This window comes from Suncus etruscus, chromosome 16 (genome assembly GCF_024139225.1).
Source record: "Suncus etruscus isolate mSunEtr1 chromosome 16, mSunEtr1.pri.cur, whole genome shotgun sequence".
NCBI lineage: Eukaryota > Metazoa > Chordata > Mammalia > Eulipotyphla > Soricidae > Suncus > Suncus etruscus.
The window spans coordinates 13,507,616-13,532,150 of NC_064863.1; the positions used below are offsets into that span (position 1 = coordinate 13,507,616).

The 24,535-nt window shown below is 42.3% G+C and overlaps 1 protein-coding gene across 1 annotated transcript in view; it reads right to left on the reverse strand.

Annotated features, from left to right (window-relative positions):
- FAM184B (family with sequence similarity 184 member B) overlaps nucleotides 1-24,535 on the reverse strand; it is a 112,028-nt gene that overhangs the window by 29,470 nt on the left and 58,023 nt on the right. The window contains exons 6-7 of the mRNA XM_049789963.1: nucleotides 11,546-11,656; nucleotides 6,526-6,633 (exon numbers count right to left, since the gene is read on the reverse strand). Of these exons, the coding sequence (XP_049645920.1) occupies nucleotides 6,526-6,633; nucleotides 11,546-11,656 (219 nt within the window). The remainder of the gene's footprint in view (nucleotides 1-6,525; nucleotides 6,634-11,545; nucleotides 11,657-24,535) is intronic.

The window sequence follows — 24,535 nt, forward strand, 5'->3', positions numbered from 1 at the left end:
ATACAGGATCAAAAGAAATGGAATCATGGGGCTGGAGAGACAGCATAGCAGTAGGGCATTTGCCTTGCATGAGTGCAGAGCCAGGAATAACCCCTGAGCACTGCCAGGTGTGGCCCAAAACCAAAAAACAAAAGAAAGAAAGAAAGAAAGAAAGAAAGAAAGAAAAGAAAGAAAGAAAGGAAAGAAAGAAAGAGAGAGAGAGAGAGAGAGAGAGAGGAGAGAGAGAGGGAGGGAGGGAGGGAGGGAGGGAGGGAGGGAGGGAGGGAGGGAGGAGGAAGGAAGGAAGGAGGAAGGAAGAAGAAAGAAAGAAGAAGAAAGAAAGAAAGAAAGAAAAGAAAGAAAGAAGAAAGAAAGAAAGAAAGAAAGAAAGAAAGATAGAAAGAAAGAAAAGAAACAAAAATAGAAAGAAAGAAAGAAAGAAAGAAAGAAAGAAAAAATAAAGTAGGAAAGAAAGAAGAAAGAAAGAAGGAAGGAAGGAAGGAGTAAGAAAGGAAGAAGAAAGGAAGAAAGGAAAAATAAAGAGAGAAAGAAAGAAAAAGAAAGAAAGAAAGAAAGAAAGAAGAGAAAGAAAGAAAAGAAACAAAAATAGAAAGAAAGAAAGAAAGAAAGAAAGGAAGGAAGGAAGGAAGGAAGGAAGGAAGGAAGAAGGAAGAAAGAGGAAGAAGGAAGGAAGGAAGGAAAGAAAGAAAGAGGAAGAAGGAAGGAAGGAAGAAGGAAAGGAAGGAAGAAGAAAGAAGAGGAGGAAAGAAAAGAAGGAAGGAAGGATGGAAGGAAGAAGGAAGGAAGGAAAGGAAGGAGAGGAAGGAAGGAAGGAAGGAAGGAAGGAAAGGAAGGAAGACAAATCTACTGAATGACAAGGAACTCTGAGCAAAGTGGGAAGAGAATAGGGAACTTAAATTCAGTTTGAGACCCTTGGAATTTCTTATGAATGTATAGTTGCCTCTTTTCACTCTCCCCTTTCCATAGAGATTAAAGACAAAAATATTTAAAACTTGCTTCGATTTTTCTCATGGTCACTACTATCATGGAGAACTCTTTATGAAGACATATTAGGAATAAGATGTTTTGGGAGGCATGAATTTTACTTAAATCCACAGCTTAGATTTTTCTGCTAAGATGCAACTCTTTGAGACAGTCAGTCCCTTTCCTAGAACTGAGAGTCATCAACTGCAAAATACTGCAAAACAAAGTGGTTGGTCCCTCCTGTGCTTCAAACCAAGTTCTGGAGACCTGTGAGGCTATTTCCAGGGTGAGAACAGGCAGAACTAAGGCTGGAAGATGGGTCTTTTTTTTTTTTTTTTTGGAGAGAATTAGAAAACATTATAAAAATTTGATGTATTTTACTTTCTTAGAACTGTATTTTTAGTTTTTGGGTCACACCCGACAGCGCTCAGGGGCTACTCCTGGCTCTAGGCTCAGAAATTGCTCCTGGCAGGCTCCGGGGACCATATGGGTTGCAGGGATTCAAACCATCATGACTTCTCAGGGGCAAGCCCCTTCTGGGCCATGGGATCCCCAGCCCTCATTCCCACCCTGGCCATAGGCCCAGGCAGCTGATGTGGGGGAAGGGGGAAGGTGGGTCGCTGCCTTATACCCCTCCCAGCCCCTCAGCCCCCCCCCCACCAGCCCTTACACATGTACCCACCACACCCAGCTGCCACGTGGGGCTCCTCAAATATGAAGAAAAATTGTTCAGGAGTACGGCCAGGCTCTCAGGCCCGGTTCGGTCTGTCTCGTCTCTAAAAATGCTTAGATTAGAGACTGAAACCCAACTACAAACATGTTTGTAATCATGGTGTTTAAATAAATTCTTTTTGTTTTTGTTTTTGTTTTGGGGCCACACCCGGTGACACTCAGGAGTTACTCCTGGCTATGCGCTCAGAAATTGCTCCTGGATTGAGGGACCATATGAGACGCTGGGGGATTCAACCATGGTTTTTATTCTCGGTTAGCGTGTGCAAGGCAATTGCCCTACTGCTTACACCACCACTCTGGCCCCTTAAATAAGTATTTTAATTTAAATTTCTTTTAATAAATATGCTATAAAAGAATAGGAAGTCATGTAATTGCTGCTGTGTGGATGGATCTGGAGAATATCATGCTGAGTAAAGTTAGTCACGGGACAGGAACAGGCACTGAATGATCTTTCTCATATGCAGGGGAATAAAATAGCTGGGGAATAACAAATGCCCAAAGGCAATAGAAAAAGCATGGGAACTAGTTCTCAGTAATATGCTTGCCACTGAAGGCAGAAGTGGGGTGAAGGCAGGTCAGAGAAGGGAACACTGTAACAGCGGTGCAGAGATATAGTCCAAACCTATATCCCCCATCTCCCTCCTGTTCCCCTCATTAGCATGCCTCTATGGCAGGTACTCTTTTCCAATTATCACCATGGTTTCCAATACTGTTGCTGACAGAGTTTTATGCCTATTACTATCTCATTTCAGTGCTGCTTTCCTAGAGTTTGACTATATATACTGTATATATAATATCATATATATGTATAATATATATATATATATATATATATATATATATATATATAATATGCAGGCTACTTCAGGGAAAAGCCCAGATAATGCTTGCCAGGAAAGCCACAGTGTAGGGTTGATAACTTGGCCACACCCAGGGTTTTTCTTGCCTCTGCCTTCAGCACTCTGGTAGCACTCAACTTGTGTGGTTGAGTTTCCAACCACATTTGGAACTGACATTCCAAGGTGTGTGTGAGGAGAAGGAGGATCAGTCATATACAAGGCAGCACTTTTAACCCTGGTATTATTTCTCCCTATGCCTCCAGCTCCTCTAGAATGATGGACTTTAATACCATGCATACACGTTTGTATAAAGAAAAGGTTTTCTATGTGGTTTTTGTTTTCAGTTTAATTTTTATTTTACTTTGAGTATTTCTGTTTTGGTTTGGTTTGGAACCACACCCATCAATGCTCAGGGATGGTTCTTGTCTCTCCATTCAGAGATTACTCCTGGTAGGGCTCAGAGGACCCTATTGGGTATTGGGGATCAAACCTAAGTCCGCTGCATGCCAGGCTCTGTCTGACCTGCTGTCTTATGACATCAACTACCCAGAAGGGAGTTTGTCTAGGGTCTGTTGGTTCCTGTGGCTCTAGCCTATGTTTGTTCTAATTGAGAGCAGGGTCTTATTTCTCTTTATCCTCCATCACCCTGGAGAGGCTCATTCCTGCTCCGGCAGGATGGATCCTGTACACCAGTAGAATGAGTGAAATCAGGGACCAGTGCAAGTCCTAGGCATTTCCAGGTTAGTTTGGGAAATCGCACAGGACTTAGGTTCAGCTGGGAAAATCCTTCTTCAGTTCCCTGTGGACAGAAGGGAAGGGGCATTCTTTTCATTTGGGAGGATGTCCTTGTCACTTGTGTCCTGGGAGCAAGAAATAAGTAAAAGGGGGGCTGGAGTGATAGCACAGCATAGGGCATTTGCCTTGCATTTGGCCAACCAAGAAAGACCTAATTCAATCTCCAGCATCCCATATGGTTGGTCCCCTGAGCCTGGCAGGAGTGATTTCTGAGTGCAGAGCCAGGAGTAACCCCTGAGCACCACCAGCTGTGGCCTATAAAAGAGAGGGGGGGAAATTTGGAGTATGACATAAATAAAAGGAAATAGGAGTTTATCTGCCTGTGAATTAATCTCTTGGACTGATTCCAGTGACGTATTTGTCCAATGTAGTTTGACACTTCCTGTGACTTCCTAATATTGGCAGCTGATGGTCCATAGCAGCGTGACCAGAGAGGTTATCTGGGATGACAACAGAATGACAGTGAAGCTGGCGCCAGTTCTCCAGTGGCCTGAGACCTGGAGCTGGGCTGGGCATGCATGAAGCTCAATGACAGAGCCCTCATTCTGCCTGTGAGGTCCTGAATTGGTCCCCAGCACTGCATAAAATGAAATAGCTGTCACAGGTTTTCTCCCATCGTAAATGGACACTTGGTGGCAGCACCTTTCCTGCCCACCTCCCCAAAGTCAGAGGCACCCAGTGAATCAATTCCTGGAACAAGCCCAGAGCAGTGTGGCCTGGAGCTGGGTAATTTTCTGTACCCACTTCTTTTCTGTCATTTGTCATAGGCTTTCTGTCCTTTTTGAACTAGAGCAGTGGTTGGTCTGGGGTAGGGAAGGCCAGCAGCACATCCTATGCTTTCACGAGGCCTCCCGTTGGCTCAGAGCAAAATTCTTTTTCATCCCTGTGATGACTGTTAGAGACTTTTATCCATTATTCATGTGGCTTGAACTTCCTTCCTCTTTGATCAGGTTTCCCAGAAGTTAGCTGTGTCTCCCCTTGCCCCCACAAAAAAGCCAACTCTCAGATGTCAGAGCTATCTTCTCCCAACACTCATTAATTTTGTCTTTCATGTCTCTTCTCTCCTACTTTTTCTTTTTAACTTTATTGATTGATTGACTGGTTGGTTGGTTGGTTGGTTGTTGGGCACACACAGTGGTACTCAGGGGTCACTCCTGGCTCTGCACTCAGAAATCACCCCTGGCTGGCTGGGGGACCTTATGGGATGCCAGGAATCAAATTGGTTTCTCCTGAGTTTACTTTATGCAAGGCAAATGCCCCACCGCTGTGCTATCTTTCCGGCCCCTCTTTTCTCCTACTTATCCGGGGTGTGTTTTGTTATTCTTCTCATTTCTTGACAGTATTAAAATAAGCTCATATAAGAGTCTATTTTCCTCTCAGTTTGTGTCTCTAGCTGTATTCCAGAATTTTGAAGCTTCCCCCTGACTTTTGGGCCATATTTGTTACTGCTCAGGTCAGGGGTTTCTCCTCTGCACTCAGGAAGAGGCAGGTTCCCACAGCTCTACAGCTTGCCTGCCTGGATTATAAAACAGCAGGGTAGGACAATAATAATAGAGACAAAATTGAGGGTTGTGGGTCTTCTTATGTTATTTTGGTTTGGGGACCACACCCAACTGTGCTCAGAAATTATTCCTGGCTCTGTATTCAGGAATCACTCCTGTCAGGACTTGGGGGACCATCTGGGATGCTGGGTGATTAAATCCTGACCAATCAAGCACCCTACCAGCTCTGGGCTCAGAGATCAGTGGGTCTTTGAAAACTCCTGCAGTGCAAGTGAAGAGGGAGGCTGGGACAGAAATCATTCAAGCCCGACAGTAGGCATCTTACTTCTACTGCAGATCTCCCATGATGCATGTGAACTGTGCTCCCATGTTTTCCTTTCAATTTTGCCTCAAAATACAGAATCAGTGACAAATTCTTGGCCTTGGGTTACAAAACTGAGAATGCCAAGTGGAGAGCAAGGGTCATGGGAGAAGGTGGAGGTGGACCAGAAGTGATATAGGTCAGTCTCAGGCACTTAGATGAGGATGAAGGTGAGGTCCCTCACACTAGACCCACAAATGTTAGTGCTTCTAAAGCCATGTTTCAAGAACTACTATAATGAAATGAAAACTGAAGGAATAGATTGAGCTCTTACCTGAGAAAGAAAAACCTATGTTCATGTGCTGACTTGGAGAATGAGTCTCATTGGGAACTAGACTTGGGTAGATAAGACTTCGTTGAGATCTTTTTGAATTGGAGCAACTGAGTCCATATAAATGACCACCAGGACATGTTTGAGACAAAGATTTGACCCACTGGGCAAAAGTACCATGAGCCCAGTGGCAGGCAGAGACTACAGGGGAGTGAGTGCCAGTCACAGAAGGCCACAAATCAGATGCCAGCAGCCACCCAAAACTGAGAAACAGGAGAGAAGCCTGAAATTTATTCTCTCTGAAGTTTCTGTGCTCAAGGCCCCCTAGAGTGTTGGTCATTTATTATGGCTGCCCTGGAACAAGAAGCAGATTCTGCAGTGGGTAGGGATGGGGGACCGCCTGAGAGGGCACTAAATAGCTGAGGGAGAGCTTGTGTGAGAATAGTTGATATCACAGCTCTGGAGGGACAAGCAAGAAGCAAGGTAGGGGAGACATGTGTGTGTGTGTGTGTGTGTGTGTGTGTGTGTGTGTGTGTGTGTGTGTGTGTGTGTGTGTGTATGTGTGTGTAATATAATTTTTTTTTTGTTTGTTTTTGGGCCACACCCAGTGACACTCAGAGGTTACTCCTGGCTATGCGTTCAGAAATCACTCCCTTATCGCTTCTCGGCCTTTTGGCTAAGATCAAGTGCAGAAATCACTCCCGGCTCAGGGGACCATATGGGATACCGGGGATCAAACCACAGTCTGTCCTAGGTTTTACTGCTTGTGCCACCACTCTGGCCCCTGTTTCTGTTGTGTTTCCTGTTGGCCACACCAAAAAGCCCTTCCCTCTCAGAGACTGGGGAAGATCTGTCTCCCAAGTCATGTTTTCAAACCACAAGTATAATTACTCTGAGCTCTATTTTCTTTGTTGGTTTTTGCAAACAGATTGTGTTTTCCCCAAGCATCTGGGTGGCTCTGATTGGGTGGCAATAAAGGAGGCCTTGAATGTGCCAGAAGTGTCACTGAGACATCTGAGAACAGCAAGAAACTTAAATACAGCAGAAGGATCCTGGGTTTACCTGGGTCTTGGAGACTCTGCAGTGCTGGCAGTCAGCTTCTGGGACCCTTTCCTCACCTCTCCGTGAGCAGATCTGGTGTTTTTGGATCAATTCTTCCATTCTTAAGACCTAAAACAGAAGAAAAAAGCCAGTTGATTATGGAAACTAGCTATTTCTCTAGATTCTGGACATCAAAAAAAAAAATTCTGACTCATTTTTCTAGGGAGAAAGTCTCTTAGGGAAAATTCCAGACATGCTGACTAAAAGGCATTTTTGTTTATTTTATTTTATTTTGTTTTTTGGGTCACAATCGGCAGCACTTAGGGGTTCCTCCTGGCTCTACACTCATAAATCGCTCCTGGCAGGCTCTGGGGACCATATGGGATGCCAGGATTTGAACCACCATCCTTCTGCATGCAAGGCAAACACCCTACCTCCATGCTATCTCTCCAGCCCCCCAAAAGGTATTTTTTAAAGGAGCTTAGTCTCTCCTGAAGATGCACCTGCTAGGGTACAGTTTTGTTCACTTCCCCTTGAATGATTTACCATACATTTCCCTACTAAAGGTCTCAGAAGTGGCTTCCATTGCCTTGCCTATCTCTGACTTCCGGGACGCCACTCTATGTAATGGCTTTTATTTCTATTGTTTGGTCTGGTTTTGCTTTCTGTTTTTGGCTTTTGGACCATATCCATCTGTGCTCAGGGATTACTCCTGGTTTTGCATTCAGGCATCACTCCTGGCACTGCTTAGAGGACCCTAGGCAGCACTGGTGATGGAGTCTGGGTCAGTTGTGTGCAAGGCAAGTGCCTTAACTACTCTACTATTTTTCCAGTACTGTTTTGGATTTGGGGTAATGATGCTCAGAGGTAACTATCTCCAACTCTGCTCAGGATAGCTCCTGGCTATGCAGTGCCAGAGACTGGTACTAGATCCTTATTTCTGGTTCATATAATGCCAAGGATTGAGCCCAGGTAATATGTATACAGAGCATGCATTCATTCTGCCCATTGAGCTATTCTCTTCGGCTCCTTGAATGGTTTATAAAAGTTAGTTGGTATACCAGAGACAATAGAGATGAGGTTTGAAAGGACCAGCCTATGATGTGAAGCTTACTACAAAGACTGGTGAGTACACTTAGAGAAATAACTACACCAACAATTATCATGACAATGATAGTGAGTGAGAGAAATAGATTGCTTGTCTCGAATACAAGCAGGGGAATAGGGAGAGGGAGATGAGGGGGCACTGGTGGAAATGTTGCACTGGCGAAGGGGGGTGCTCTTTTTTATGACTGAAACCCAACTACAAACATGTTTGTAATCATGGTGCTTAAATAAATTCTTTTTTTTTTTTTTTTTTTTTTTTTTTGGCTTTTGGGCCACACCCGGTGACACTCAGGAGTTACTCCTGGCTATGCACTCAGAAATTGCTCCTGGCTTGAGGGACCATATGAGATGCTGGGGGATTCAACCATGGTTTTTGTTCTAGGTTAACGTGTGCAAGGCAATTGCCCTACTGCTTACACCACCACTCTGGCCCCTTAAATAAGTATTTTAATTTAAATTTCTTTTAATAAATATGCTATAAAAGAATAGGAAGTCATGTAATTGCTGCTGTGTGGATGGATCTGGAGAATATCATGCTGAGTAAAGTTAGTCGGGGGACAGGAACAGGCACTGAATGATCTTTCTCATATGCAGGATATAAACAATATAGCTGGGGAATAACAAATGCCCAAAGGCAATAGAAAAAGCTTGGGAACTAGTTCTCAGTAATATGCTTGCCACTGAAGGCAGAAGTGGGGTGAAGGCAGGTCAGAGAAGGGAACACTGTAACAGCGGTGCAGAGATATAGTCAAACTGTAGGAAAGCAGCACTGAAATGAGATAGTAATAGGCATAAAACTCTGTCAGCAACAGTATTGGAAACCATGGTGATAATAGGAAAAAGTACCTGTCATAGAGGCATGCTACTGAGGGAATGGGAGGGAGATTGGGGATATAGGTGGAGGGAAATGGAAATTGGAATTGGGATTGGAATATTGTATGCCTGAAGCTCAACCATGAATAAACTTGTAACTTTGTAATTCATGGTTATTCACTATAGAAAATAAAAAATAAAACAAGTCTCTGTTAAAAAAAAGTTAGTTGGGGCCCGGAGAGATAGCACAGTGGCGTTTGCCTTGCGAGCAGCCGATCCAAGACAAAAGGTGGTTGGTTCGAATCCCGGTATCCCATATGGTCCCCCGTGCCTGCCAGGAGCTATTTCTGAGCAGACAGCCAGGAGTAACCCCTGAGCAACGCCGGGTGTGGCCCAAAAACCAAAAATATAAAAAATTAAAAAGTTAAAAAAAAAAGTTAGTTGGTATAATGGAAAACGAAGATGTAGAGTGTAGACATAAGTGTTTAGGGTCATTCTAAAGTCAAATGGTCCAAGAAATTTTTTGTTTGTTTGTTTTGTTTGGGGGCCACACCTGGCAGGATCAGGGGTTACTCCAGGATCTGTGCTAAGGAATAATTCCTGGCAGGCTTGGAGTACCATATGGGATGCAAGGGATCAAACTTGGGTCGACTGTGTGTAAGGGAAAAGCCCTGTCCACTGTGCTATCACTCTGGCCTGGTCCCAAACTCTTGTTTCAGAAGAATAACAGGGTGGGTCTCACACACTTATGGGAAGTCTCCCCAAATAGAATAGTCTAGGTCCAGTGAATTCTAGAGATTAAAGATCACATTTCACTGTGGAGAGAGGTAAGTAGAAGGAAAGGAAGGAGACAGAGAGGAAGGAGGGAAGAGAGAAATGGACTTCTTAGATGTACATCCCAACTTGGAACTGAAGTATCTATAGTGGAGTTTTCCCATAGAGCTTTTGCCTCTAGAGTCCCTGATATATCAGGTGGAAGGCATGGCATGGTCACCTTGAAAATAAAGCATAACTTGTGGCATAGAAGAAAGGCAAGGGGTGGTGAGATAGTGTAGTTTTTCCTGCCATCAAATATGATCACCAAAACCCTGCTAAGAGTGATCCTTGAGATTATAGTAAAAAAAAGAAGCCTTGGTCAATATCAGGTCTGGCTTAAAAATTAAAAAAATGAAAAGATGAGATTTAAAAAGTCTATTTAGCCACCCCTCTGCTATGTCCACCCCTGTGGTAAACTCTAACCCTAAGACCAAAGAAGGGCATCAGGTTTGAGAAGGCCCTAACCACTGTACTTTTAAGAGAGGGACCTTTTGGTAAAAGCCACCTGTACCTGCAAGGAAGGGTGGTTGAAAATAAAAGCCACGGGGCCGGAGAGATAGCATGGAGGTAAGGCGTTTGCCTCTCATGCAAAAGGTCATCGGTTCGAATCCCGGCGTCCCATATGGTCTCCTGTGCTTGCCAGGAGTGACTTCTGAGCATGGAGCCAGGAGTAACTCCTGAGAACTGCCGGGTGAGACCCAAAAACCAAAAAAAAAAAAAAAAAAAAAAAAGAAAATAAAAGCCACGGGCCCGGAGAGATAGCACAGCGGCGTTTGCCTTGCAAGCAGCCGATCCAGGACCAAAGGTGGTTGGTTCGAATCCCGGTGTCCCATATGGTCCCCCGTGCCTGCCAGGAGCTACTTCTGAGCAGACAGCCAGGAGTAACCCCTGAGCACCGCCGGGTGTGGCCCAAAAACCAAAAAAAAAAAAAGAAAAGAAAAGCCACCTGTACCCACAAAATAGAAGGGCATTAGGGATCTGAAAGACCTTGGTCACCTGTCCATGAAGCACTGAGGAAAAGGGGGACATAACATAAATGTTATTCAAAATATAATTTCACTAACATCCTAGTGACTTTCCTTTGAGCCGCTCTTAAGGACCACTCATATTTATATAAATACGCCTTGTTATGAGCACTTGTGATAATTCAAGTATTCTTTATTTAGTCTTACAGAATACTTACCACTCTCAAATCTAGCTTTGTTGTTAGCCTGCTTGCAGTTTTATCAAGGGTTAACATTGCAGGCCCAGTTCAGAATGCACCAACTAGAGCAAGGCCAAAACAATAGCCAGCCTCTGGGAAATGACCTTGCTGGAGGACCAGGGAGGCTGGGGGCTTGTCCTGGGTCAGTAAAGATAAACATGCAGCTTGTTCTGGGCATTTTGTCTAGGTCCAGTGAGAGAACTAATGGTCATGTCTGCAATTGTGATGCCTTGCCAAGAAATTTTGTAAGTGAATTCATGCACACACCTTCTTGAGCAGAGACCCCAAGAATTCCCTTAGTGTCTGGACCAAGCTGGCTATGTCACCCCTCCATTAAATAATACACAAGTAAAAGTGGCAATCTCTGCATTTCTCATGGCTTTGTTTTCTCTCTCCTTTCTAGAAATAACTGACTCATGTTTCGTTGCATCATTCTAGGCATATACTTAGATTTAGCTTCATTATATACTTTTATATGTTATGTTTTATATATATGTATATGTGGGTTACATCTTATTTTATCTAAAACAAAGTTTACCCCTGGTTTCTTTGTATCTGTTTGTTTACAATTTTGTTTCATCCAAAACAAAGATTGTTTTACTTGTAAACCTAGGTGGGTTTATTGCCCCACCCAGAGGTCATCTCTGTACTCAATAAAAATGGCATTTTTTGTATGCAGTAGGGCCATACTAAGGTAGAAGACTGTCAGACTACACTTATTTCACCCTCAGCCTGGTCTGGATTATTTCTTGTGCAACCCTGACAGACACATTCACCTGGGCTTGGAGATACAACTTGTGGGAAAATTTTACATACACACACACACACACACACACACTCCTAACGATTTTGTATATGGCCTGTGTGTTCTTAAAAGTTCCCTGGTCCTGTGTGTCAATAAAAGATTAAGGACACAAGTTTTGATGCACAGGGATTTCTGTTTGATACCCCGTAATGCCCAGCATTTAATTTCATCTTTCAAGGAGACTGTCTATAAGGAGGCTAGGACAATTCCCAAGCATCCGGGACTCTGAGTTAAGCAGACACCCCCAGATCAGTGGCACTCTTTGCATACACACACAGCATCTCTCAGGAACTTACTTCGAGCAGAGAGTTCTGGAGCTTCGCACTGAGGGTTGCTTTCTCTTCCTCCAGCTGCTTGATTTTATTTTCTGACTTCTTCGTCACCTCTTCCAACCTGGCTTCTACTTCCTAAAGGATAATTAGATGAGTTAGTCACTCACGACAGGAAATTGAAAAACAGGACTCACGAACAAACATCCTGTGGACAAATTCCCAAAAGAATTTGAAGAAGTTGCCAAGCGTTGGACAGCACAGCCAGAGAAAATATATCAGAAACGCAGGAGAAGGTTGGAGGAAATGGAGGGCAGAGTCACATCAGGGTGCCTGATAAAATATGGGCAGTGGAACGGGGTAGATAACTAGCTTTAAGCTTTGAAATATCAAAGAGGAAAAATGAGGGGCCAGAGTGGTAGCATAGCAGTTAGGGCATTTACTTGCATGCAGCTAACCTAGGTTTGATCCCCTACTGCTAGGAATGATCCCTCACACTCACTAGGAGTGATTTTTGAACACAGAGCTGAGAACTGAGCGACAAAGACTATGGCCCTAAATTCACCCCCCCCACACACACACACAAAAAAACTAAATAAATAACTAGAAAAAAGAAGAAAAGTGACTCAGATTTTTAGTTTCCTACAAGTCAAAAGCCAACAAAGTTTCTTCTGTAGTTTTCTCAAAAGCATCCATACATTCAGCAGAATGATGGGATGGGCTTTACTGGGCATCTGTCTCCAGATTTTTCATCTTAGCTGTCAACATAGAGCAGATCCAGATAAGAACCGATAAGAACATTCTGGAATCCCTTGAATGGTTGTAGTTTTTACTTTATTATTATTGTTATTGTTATTATTGTTATTATTATTATTATTATTATTTTGGCCCCTACCTAGCTATGCTCAAGTGTAACTCCTGGGGGCCAGAGTGGGTAGAGCTTTTGCCTTGCATATGACTAACCCTGGTTCAATCCCAGGCATCTTATATGGTATCCTGAGTCCACCAGAAGTGATTCCTGAGTGCAGAGCCAAGAGTAACCTTTGGAGCATCACTGAGTGTGGCTCCTCCATTTTAAAAAAGGTCACACTTGGCTCTGTACTCAAGGGTTCATATATAGTAATAGATATCAGACCCAAGTCAGTCACATGCTATGTAAGTGCCTTGTTCACTACTATCTCTCCTGCCCCAAATTGTACCCTTTTAATGTGGGCTCCTGTGCTTATTGCCCAATTCATAGTGACATGCTGGGTTTTTTTTTTAAATATGTTTAACTTAATTCAGGGTATGTGTAAAAGGGGTCCAAAAATTAAGTTCTTCCATTATTCTTACAGATGTCTAGACTTTCCAACTTGGGTTAATTTATATGAAAATTTTACGGGGAGTGTACATTCATTGGGGCTGGAGTGGTGGCACAAGCGGTAGGGCATTTGCCTTGAAAGCGCTGACCTAGGATGAACTGAGGTTCGATCCCCCGGCGTCCCATATGGTCCCCCAACCCAGGAGCGATTTCTGAGTGCATAGCCAGGAGTAACCCCTGAGCATCATCAGGTATGGCCCCAAAAACAAAGAAAGAAAGACAGAAAGACAGAAAGAAAGAAAGAAAGAAAGAAGAAAGAAAGAAGAAAGAAAGAAAGAAAGAAAGAAAGAAAGAAAGAAAGAAAGAAGAAAGAAAGAAAGAAAGAAAGAAAGAAAGAAAGAAAGAAAGAAAGAAAGAAAGAAAGAAAGAAGAAAGAAGAAAGAAAGAAAGAAAGAAAGAAAGAAAGAGAAAGAAGAAAGAAAAGAAAGAAAGAAAGAAAGAAAAAAGAAAGAAGTAAGAAAGAAAGAAGTAAGAAAGAAAGAAAGAAAGAAAAGGAAGAAAGAAGAAAGAAAGTAAAGAAAGAACATTTTTATAGAGAGCTAGAGCAGTGAATGAAATATTCTATTCCTCTTAGTTGAATTTGAGATAGATATTGTCATTTATTTGCTCAACAAATATTTACTGAGAACCTGTCACAAACTTGATTCTATTCTTGGAGTGGAAACAAAAATAGAGAATCAATCTTACTAACTGTTGTTTATATTAGTATATGAGAGACAGGTCACAAAGTGCCTAGGCCTACTATGGTGTGTACCATGTTGGATGGGGATAATGGATTCAGGACCTTTATAGTGCAAGTGAGAGATATGCATACCAGTTGACTGAGTGCCTTCCATCTGCTGGGTAGTTTACACAAATCATATCTTGGATCCAAGTGTACCAACCCTGTGAGCTAGCTACACCGATTGAAGCTCATTATAATGACAAATAAAGAACACTTTAAGGAGGTGAATGACTTGCAAAGAGGTCCAAAAGTTGGTGAAGTCAAAGATTAACATTCGGGAAAGGAAGACTGCTTGGTTGTCCTTCTTTCTTTCTTTCTTTTATTTGGGTGCGGGGTTTGGGTTTTTGGGCCACACCCACAGGTGCTCAGAGGTTACTCCTGGCTGTCTGCTCAGAAATAGCTCCTGGCAGGCACAGGGGACCATATAAGACACCAGGAGTCAAACCAACCACCTTTGATCCTGGATCGGCTGCTTGCAAGGTAAACGCCGCTGTGCTATCTCTCCGGGCCCTGTCCTTCTTTCTTGACCTAAGAACTAGCTATCAGAACAAACATCTGATTAAAAGGTCTTCCCCAACATTTGGGCAAAGTAGAAGAAGTCTGAGCATGAAAACCGGCTAAGCTTTGCAAAAGCCGGCTCCCTGTATGTGACACCAGGCGGGGAAAATCCGCGAAAGTACACCAGCCCAGTGGGGCCCAACTGTGAAAAACTGTGAGTGTGACCTGTCTATGTCTGCCTACTGTCCTCTTGCGTGAAACTCTTGCGAGTGGGGCAAAAAGAGGCTCCAGAAACCTTGCTCGCCCAGACGCCATTTTCAGGGAGGGACTACAGAGCATGAAAACCGGCTAAGCTTTGCAAAAGCCAGCTCCCTGTGTGTGACACCAGGCGGGGAAAATCCGCGAAAGTACACCGGCCCAGTGGGGCCCAACTGTGAAAAACTGTGAGTGTGACCTGTATATGTCTGTCTACTGTCCTCTTGCGTGAAACTCTTGCGAGTGGGGCAAAAAGAGTCTCCAGCGGAGCATGGCCGCTCCGCTTCGCTACGCGGCCGTGCACTCTTTCTAAGGAAAGAACTCCATTGCAACAAGAAGGAAAAATCACACTAAGAATGGCGTTATATCACAGAAGCAAACATTTCTCTCCAGACTGTCTTCTCTGTTGCATGCTCGGGCCTAAGATTTGACCCAGTGTGAGGCTTCATCCACGGAGGACTCCCCTCCCTTAGAGGCAAGTCAGCCCATCCAGAAAGGGAGGAGCCAGAGGAGTGTGCTGCCTGCATCATATAGACAATGAATACCACCACAACACGTAGAAAAACCCACAATACAAGTGTGACAATGGGGAAACAACGCAGGCCAGCATCAGACATAGAGAATGAAGATGACAATTCTGAGGACCAGATAATGACCAACCAACTAATCAACCTCTCAGATAAGGACTTTAGACTAGCAATATGGAATATGCTCAACGGACTCCAAGAAACCATGGATCGAGTTGAACAGAACACTAATAAGAACCAAGAAAATATGAAGACAGAAATCACAAAACTCCAAACTGAAATAACATGTCAACTAACAGGACTAAAAAAGTCAGTAAACGAAGTGAATGACAAAATGGATAAGCTCTGGGACAGGGTATCAGAAGCTGAGAATAGACTTGGTGCTGTGGAAGATGAGATACATAACAATTCCATACAGCAGGAGAGATTGGACAAAAAACTTAAAGCAAATGAGCAGACAATGGAAAAATTAGTCAAAGAATGGGAACATATGAAAATAGAAGTCTATGATAAGATCAACAGAAACAACTTAAGAATCATTGGAGTCCCAGAGACCCAGGAAGAAAATTTCCAGGAAGAATCAACGGTCAAGAACATCATTAAAGAGAAACTTCCAGAGCTAAAGAATATATGTGATCAAATCCTGCATGCCCGAAGAGTACCAACCAAAAGAGACCCCAGAAAAACCACCCCAAGACACATCCTAGTCACAATGACAAATCCCACAGATAGAGACAGAATTCTGAAAACAGCAAGATCAAAAGGGGAAATCACGTTCAAGCAAGCTTCCCTGAGATTTACAGCAGACCTGTCACCAGAAACACTCAATGTCAGAAAGCAGTGGTGGGATATTGTGACAAGACTGAATGAAATGAATGCTTCACACAGAATACTATACCCAGCAAAACTCACTTTCCGGTTTGACGAAAGAATACATGGCTTCACAGACAAAAAACAGCTCAGAAACTTCACAGACACAAAACCAGTCTTAAGAGAAAAAACTGAAAGACCTAATCTAAGACAAGACTACCCAAAAGACACACCAAATTTTGAAATAAAGATGGCGTTAAATCCCAGGACAATTCTTTCTCTCAACGTCAATGGACTAAATGCACCAGTTAAGAGACACAGAGTGGCTAAATGGATCAAAAAACTCAATCCAACCTTCTGCTGCCTACAAGAAAAGCACCTGAATAGTCAGAACAAACATAGACTCAAAATAAAAGGCTGGAGAAAAATTATCCAAGAAAACAACACCCATAAAAAAGCTGGAGTGGCCATACTAATATCAGATAATGCAAACTTTATACTCAGGAAGGTTGTAAGGGACAAAGATGGACATTTTATATTAATCAAGGGGTACGTAGAGCAGGAAAAATTCACTCTCCTAAACATATATGCACCGAATGAGGGGCCAGCAAAATATTTAATACAACTGTTGACAAATCTGAAAAATAATATCAACAACAACACAATAATTGTGGGGGACCTTAACACGGCTTTGTCAACACTGGATAGGTCAACCAGACTGAAACCCAACAAGAATATACTAGACCTGAGGAGAGAAATGGAAGAAAGAGGCCTAGTGGATATATATAGGACACTCCATCCCCAGAAACCTGGATACACATTCTTCTCCAATGTACATGGGACATTCTCCAGGATAGACTACATGCTGGCACATAAAACATACCTCCATAAGATCAAGAGGATAGAAATTTTGCAGACTACCTTCGCTGACCACAAGGCTCTGAAATTATTTGTGAACTCCAAAGGGACTCAGAAGAAACACTTTAACACCTGGAAGTTAAACAGCCTCATGCTCAATAACCAGTGGGTCCGAGATGAAATCAAGGAGGAAATAAAAAGGTTCCTGGAAACAAATGAAAATAAAGACACAAACTATCAGAACTTATGGGACACAGCAAAAGCAGTACTGAGAGGAAAATTTATAGCTTTGCAAGCACACAACAGGAAGGAAGAAGGAGCTTACCTGAGTAGCTTAATGACACAGCTAATAGAACTAGAAAATGCTCAACAAAAGGACCCAAGAATAGGAAGACAGAAGGAAATAACAAAGCTGAGAGCAGAAATCAACGAAGTGGAAACTCAAAAAACAATCCGAAAGATCAACGAAAGCAGAAGTTGGTTCTTTGAAAAAATAAACTAGATTGATAGACCACTGGCAAACCTAACAAAGAAAGAGAGAGAGAGAGAAACTTGATTAACTCGTATCAGAAATGAAAAAGGAGAGATCACTACTGATATGACAGAGATTCAAAGGGTAATCAGAAACTACTTTGAAAAACTCTACGCCATTAAAAATGAGAACCTGGAAGAAATGGATAAATTCTTGGACTCTTATAATCTTCCATGGTTGAAGGAAGAGGATGTAACATATCTAAACACCCCCATCACCATTGATGAAATTAAAACAGTAATCAAATGTCTGCCGAAAAACAAAAGCCCAGGTCCAGATGGATTCACTAATGAATTCTATCAAACTTTCCAAGAGGAACTACTGCCAATCTTGGCAAGACTCTTTCATGAAATTGAACAAACAGAAACACTTCCAAATAGCTTTTATGAAGCCAACATCACCTTGATACCTAAACCAGACAGAGACGCTACCAAAAAAGAAAATTACAGACCAATATCACTGATGAATGCAGATGCAAAGATCCTCAACAAAATCCTGGCAAATAGGATTCAATGCCTCGTTAAAAAGATCATCCACTACGATCGAGTAGGTTTCATCCCAGGAATGCAAGGCTGGTTTAACATCCGTAAATCTATCAACATAATACACAACATCAATAACAAGAAAAATAAAAACCACATGATCATATCAATAGATGCAGAGAAAGCATTTGATAAGGTCCAACACCCATTCTTGATCAAAACTCTCAGCAAGATGGGAATGGAGGGAACCTTTCTCAATATAGTGAAGGCCATCTACCACAAGCCAGTGGCAAATATTATCCTCAATGGAGAAAAACTGAAAGCCTTCCCTCTAAATTCTGGCACAAGACAAGGCTGTCCTCTCTCACCACTCCTATTCAACATAGCACTGGAAGTACTTGCTATAGCGATTAGGCAAGAAAAGGATATCAAGGGAATCCAGATAGGAAAGGAAGAAGTCAAGCTCTCACTGTTTGCAGATGACATGATAATCTACTTAGAAAACCCTAAAGAATCTATCAAAAAGCTTCTAGAAACAATAGACTCATATAGCAAGGTGGCAGGCTACAAAATTAACACACAAAAATCAATGGCCTTTCTATACACCAATAGTAATAAGGATGAAATGGACATTAGGAAAACAACCCCATTCACAATAGTGCCACACAAACTCAAATATCTTGGAATCAACTTGACTAAATATGTGAAGGACCTATACAAAGAAAAGTATAAAACTCTGCTCCAAGAAATAAGAGAGGACACACGGAAATGGAAATGCATACCCTGCTCATGGATTGGCAGGATTAACATCATCAAAATGGCAATACTCCCCAAGGCATTATACAGATTCAACGCTATCCCTCTAAAGATACCCATGACATTCTTCAAAGAAGTGGATCAGACACTTTTGAAATTCATTTGGAACAATAAACACCCTCAAATAGCTAAAGCAGTCGTTGGGAAAAAGAATATGGGAGGAATTACTTTCCCCAACTTTAAACTGTACTACAAAGCAACAGTTATCAAAACAGCATGGTATTGGAATAAGGATAGCTCCTCAGATCAGTGGAATAGGCTTGAATACTCAGAAAATGTTCCCCAGACATACAACCACCTAATTTTTGATAAAGGAGCAGGAAATCCTAAATGGAGCAGGGAAAGCCTCTTCAACAAGTGGTGTTGGCACAATTGGATAGCCACTTGCAAAAAATTGAACTTAGACCCCCAGCTAACATCATGTACGAAGGTAAAATCCAAATGGATTAAAGACCTCGATATCAGCCCCAAAACCATAAGATATATAGAGCAGCACATAGGCAAAACACTCCAGGACATTACAGGCATCTTCAAGGAGGAAACTGCACTCTCCAAGCAAGTGAAAGCAGAGATTAACAGATGGGAATATATTAAGCTGAGAAGCTTCTGCACCTCAAAGGAAATAGTGCCCAGGATACAAGAGCCACCCACTGAGTGGGAGAAACTATTCACCCAATACCCATCAGATAAGGGGCTAATCTCCAAAATATACAAGGCACTGACAGAACTTTACAAGAAAAAAACATCTAATCCCATCAAATAATGGGGAGAAGAAATGAACAGACACTTTGACAAAGAAGAAATACACATGGCCAAAAGACACATGAAAAAATGTTCCACATCACTAATCATCAGGGAGGTGCAAATCAAAACAACGATGAGATACCACCTCACACCCCAGAGAATGGCACACATCACAAAGAATGAGAATAAACAGTGTTGGCGGGGATGTGGAGAGAAAGGAACTCTTATCCACTGCTGGTGGGAATGCTGTCTAGTTCAACCTTTATGGAAAGCGATATGGAGATTCCTCCAAAAACTGGAAATCGAGCTCCCATACGATCCAGCTATACCACTCCTAGGAATATACCCTAGGAACACAAAAATACAATACAAAAACCCCTTCCTTACACCTATATTCATTGCAGCACTATTTACCATAGCAAGACTCTGGAAACAACCAAGATGCCCTTCAACAGACGAATGGCTGAAGAAACTGTGGTACATATACACAATGGAATATTATGCAGCTGTCAGGAGAGATGAAGTCATGAAATTTTCCTATACATGGATGTACACGGAATCTATTATGCTGAGTGAAATAAGTCAGAGAGAGAGAGAAAAACGCAGAATGGTCTCACTCATCTATGGGTTTTAAGAAAATTGAAAGACACCCTTGTAATAATAATTTTCAGACACAAAAGCTAAAAGAGCTGGAAGTTACAGCTCACCTCAGGAAGCTCACCACAAAGAGTGATGAGTTTAGTTAGGGAAATAACTACATTTTGAACTGTCCTAATAATGAGAATGTATGAGGAAAATGGAGTGCCTCTCTAGAGTACAGGCGGGGGTCGGGTGGGGCGAAGGGAGACTTGGGACATTGGTGATGGGAATGTTGCACTGGTGATGGGTGGTGTTCTTTACATGACTGAAACCCAAACACAATCATGTATGTAATTAAGGTGTTTAAATAAATTTAAAAAAAAGTAGAAGAAGTCTGTGCTGGCCATAGATGCTCCCTGGAGCAGGAAGCCCAGACTTCAGGTCTTCTTCTATTCCCCACAAAGGATGTTCATTCAAGTTGAACAATGGGAATGTGTGTGTGTGTGTGTGTATGTGTGTGTGTGTGTGTATGTGTGTGTGTGTGTGTTGGGGTGGGGTAGTGTGGGATAGAGGAGATGAGAGAGCCTTGTGTCACTGGGTATGATCAGAGGTAATGGAAACCTGTCGTTTGGTCATTCAACCAACCAACCAACCAATATAGCCAAACATCTCTATACCAGGTATAAGGGTTTGTGAATATGGCCAATGTGTGTTGGTAAACGTTTAACGATTGGCTTTCTGCACAAATGTCAATTTGTAGAATTTATTAGTCTCAATTATTTGAGAACTACTCCTATCTTAACTGGTTTCCAGCAATGACAGAGATGTCACTGAACACAGAGTTGGGAAGAGACACATCAATTACCTTTCAGCTTGAGCTGGAGCAGGTAGGGGTCTTGCCTTGGGTTTGATCCCTGGTACCTTATATGGTTCCCCAAGCTCCAAGAGAAATCTCTGAGCCCAAAGCTAGGAGTAAGTCCTAAGAACAGTCAGGTGTGGCCACAATAAACAAAACAACATTGTTTTAGTGCCAGTATGAGTTTATTCCAAAGTTTCATTGGATGGTGCAGTGAAGAAAGCATTCCACTGGCGAAAACATGTAACAAATAGTCAATCATAAGAAGCACAGTCTGAGGTAGGCTAAGTAAGCATGAGGGTGCCATGCGGCAGATAGAAATGTTACAGTAAAAGGCAGAGAAAGCTGGTGGGAAGACTAATCAGTCATAACTAGACAGAACTGAAAAGGTGTGTGTGTGTGTGTGTGTGTAGGAGTGTACTTTATCAAGGGAAAGCTAGGCACTAAATCAAAAAAATAGAAAAATCAGGGGATTTTTCCATTTGAACCAAATGGAGTTAGATAGGGGAGAGGTATTGGATGAAGAAGGAAAATAAAGGAGTTTGACCATAAAATTGTACAAATTATGCATAAATTGGAAATATCTGAGGAGTACAACACACATTCTTTTGGGGAGTCTGAACTGAAGCCTAAAACTTCAGAAGCTTCAAAAAAATATTGGATTAGGTGCAACAGGGAAATGGGAGACAAAAAAAAAAATAACAAACAAAAAAACATGTAGACCATCCATCACATGACCTACCAAGATTGAATGGCTGGATCAGCCATCTGCTTCTACTTTAAACCAAGGCCAGAAAAGATGATCCAGGCCACCAAGAAGCAAAATAAATAAACTTGATGTTTGAGTGACGAGAAGGGAAGAAGGAGTGATCATGATCGACTACTGGTCCTCCAAAGGGACATGGTATTGGGCTAGAGAATCCAGTGATTAAGTCATGTGACTGGCATCCTGCTAACCCAGGACTAATCCCTGGCATTTTCTATGGCTCCCCTGAGCACAGAAGTAGGAGTAAAATAGAAAGCCTGTCTAGAGTACAGGCGGGGGTTGGGTGGGGAGGAGGGAGATTTGGGACATTGACGATGGGAATGTTGCACTGGTGATGGGTGGTGTTCTTTACGTGACTGAAACCCAAACACAATCATGTATGTAATCAAGTTGTTTAAATAAAAAAAAGAAAGAAAGAAAATATATTCTAGGTAAAGAAAAAAAAAAAAGAAGTAGGAGTAAGTCCTGAGTGTAGTGGATCAATCATAGAGACCACAGAAATGGACAATTAGCAGACATGTAGTCCTTTAGTAAATCTATGATGCCTTTTGCAGGGCTTGTTGTTTTGGAGAGTTCGCTTCTGATGACAAGGTACAAATTATTCTTTTGTTCCAAATAAGTAGTGCCAATTTAAGCAGCCATCAGAAACACAGACATTCCCTCAGCAAAAAATGTGAATTATATTTTTCACTTCATTAATTAACTTCCCATTCACAGGAACTTTGATTCAACAAAGGTTTTGCTTAACTTGCTTACTAGTGCAGACACGCACTCATTTTGCCACAGCGGATTCACTGGAACAGCATATTGCAAAGCCCCCAAGAGAAAGATTTTCAGCCTAAAGCAAAGGCTATTTCTAATTTTATAGGGCCTAACTTGCCAGAGTACATATAATCAATCACCGCTCCCATTTTTGCCTCGAGAAACAGACCTACTGGGGCAGGGATTTCCACAGAGATGGAAAGAACTGATTTCAGCAATAATGTTTTGGTATTAGTAAGCTTCATTTGGGGAAGTATAATAATATGATTTACTGTCATAAAAAGAACAGTTCTGAATCACCTGGAAAAGAAAGATGAGCAGAAAGCATATTTAAGTTGAAGGTGGTACAAAGAAACCAAGACTCACACTTTTCTGCTTCTATCTAACCTGTCCATATCTAGATTGTCCATTAGCTACTGGCAAATTAGGAAGAGAGACATATGATGGGGACAGTAAATAAGCAACCAACATAAATGACCAAACAGAGGGTCTGAGAGATAGTATAGAGGGTAGGAGGTCTGCCTTGCACACGTCTGAACTGAGTTCAATTCCTGGCATCGCATATGATTTCCTGAGCACCTCCAGGAGTGATTCTGAGCACAAAGCCAGGAGTATCCCCTGAGCATTGCTGGGTATGCCTCCCGCACAAAGAAATTACCAAAATTCATTAGAATTTTGTTTTTGTTTTGGGGCCATACCCCTGTGGCACTCAGGAATTACTCCTGGAAGGTTTGGGGGACCATATGGGATGCCAAGAATCAAACTGGGGTCCATCCAGGTCAGTCACATGCAAGGCAAATGCCCTACCACGGTGCTATCACTCCAGCCCCTTCACTGGAATTTTTTAAGGGTTGAAAAATGGAAAGTTTGGGCCACATTCAGCAATGTTCAGGACATACTCCTGGCTCTGAGATCAAGGATTACTCCTAGCAGGAACCATACATGGAGCTGGTGATTCCAACAGGAAGTTGTTGGATAAAAGGGCGAGGACTTTTGTTTTTTCTCTCTTCTTTCTCTCTATCTCCTCCCTCCCTCCCTCCCTCCCTCCCTCCCTCCCTCCCTCCCTTCCTCCCTCCCTTCCTTCCTTCCTTCCTTCTTTCCTTCCTTCCTTCTTCCTTCCTTCCTTCCTTCCTTCCTTTCTTTTCTCCTTCCTTTCCTTCTTCCTTCCTTCCTTCCTTCCTTCCTTCCTTCCTTCCTTCCTTCCTTCCTTCCTTCCTTCCTTCCTTCCTTCCTTCCTTCCTTCCTTCCTTCCAGGTAAGGGCTTTAACTACCATACTGTCCACTATTCCTTTGGCCATACCCCAAGACTCTTAAGTGAGACAAACAAGATGTGCCGTGCAGCATGATCCAGCACAGCCAAGGGATGCTCAAGAAGTTATTTCGCCAGCTCAGATCAAGAGCAACTCTATCAAGATTAAATGGTAATCTTGTCCAAAGATCTGTCCATCAAGATCCAGTGATAATAGTCTCTAATTCTTCCAAGGAGGAAGGCAGATAAGTCTTTTGGGTCTACCTAGTCACCCACTGCAGTGGTTAGGTGAAGGGAAGCGTCCAGGACACACTGCACTCAAGAAAAAACCTTGATTTCTCTACTGAGTGGTAAATGGGGTTTATTTTATTATTTTTTTTTATGGTTTTGGGCCACACCAATGTGTTCAGGGGTTATTCCTGGCTCTATACTCAGGGACCACTCTTGACAGTGCTCAGGGGACCATATGGGATGCCAGGGATCGCACCTGGATCAGTGATGTGCAAGGCAAATGCACTACTTGCTGTGCTATTTTACTTAGTAGTCTATTCTAGCCTGATGTCTGAAGCTTGCTTGATTTCTTTCTTTCTTTCTTTCTTTCTTTCTTTCTTTCTTTCTTTCTTTCTTTCTTTCTTTCTTTCTTTCTTTCTTTCTTTCTTTCTTTCTTTCTTTCTTTCTTTCTTTCTTTCTTTCTTTCTTTCTTTCTTTCTTTTTTCTTCTTTCTTTCTTTCTTCTTTCTTTCTTTCTTTCTCTTCTTTCTTTCTTTCTTTCTTTCTTTCTTTCTTTCTTTCTTTCTTTCTTTCTTTCTTTCTTTCTTTCTCTTTCTTTCTCCCTTCCTTCCTTCCTTCCTTCCTTCCTTCCTTCCTTCCTTCCTTCCTTCCTTCCTTCCTTCCTTCCTTCCTTCCTTCCTTCCTTCCTTCCTTCCTTCCTTCCTTCCTTCCTTTCTTTCTTTCTTTCTTTCTTTCTTTTTTTCAAGCTTTGGGCTTTGCTGTGAACCTAAGTGTAGCCATTATAGGCTGCAGTCTTAAGGTACAAACACTAGGCCCAGAATAGTTAGTTCCTGGAACCAGACTCTAAGGGTAAATGTCAGGAACTACTTGCAAATAAGGCTAAACAGTGGCTGACAGATGGCCAGATGACACTGTACCCTGGATCTGAAAATGCCTAATCACCCCTCAGTGAGCTAACTGCCCGCCATA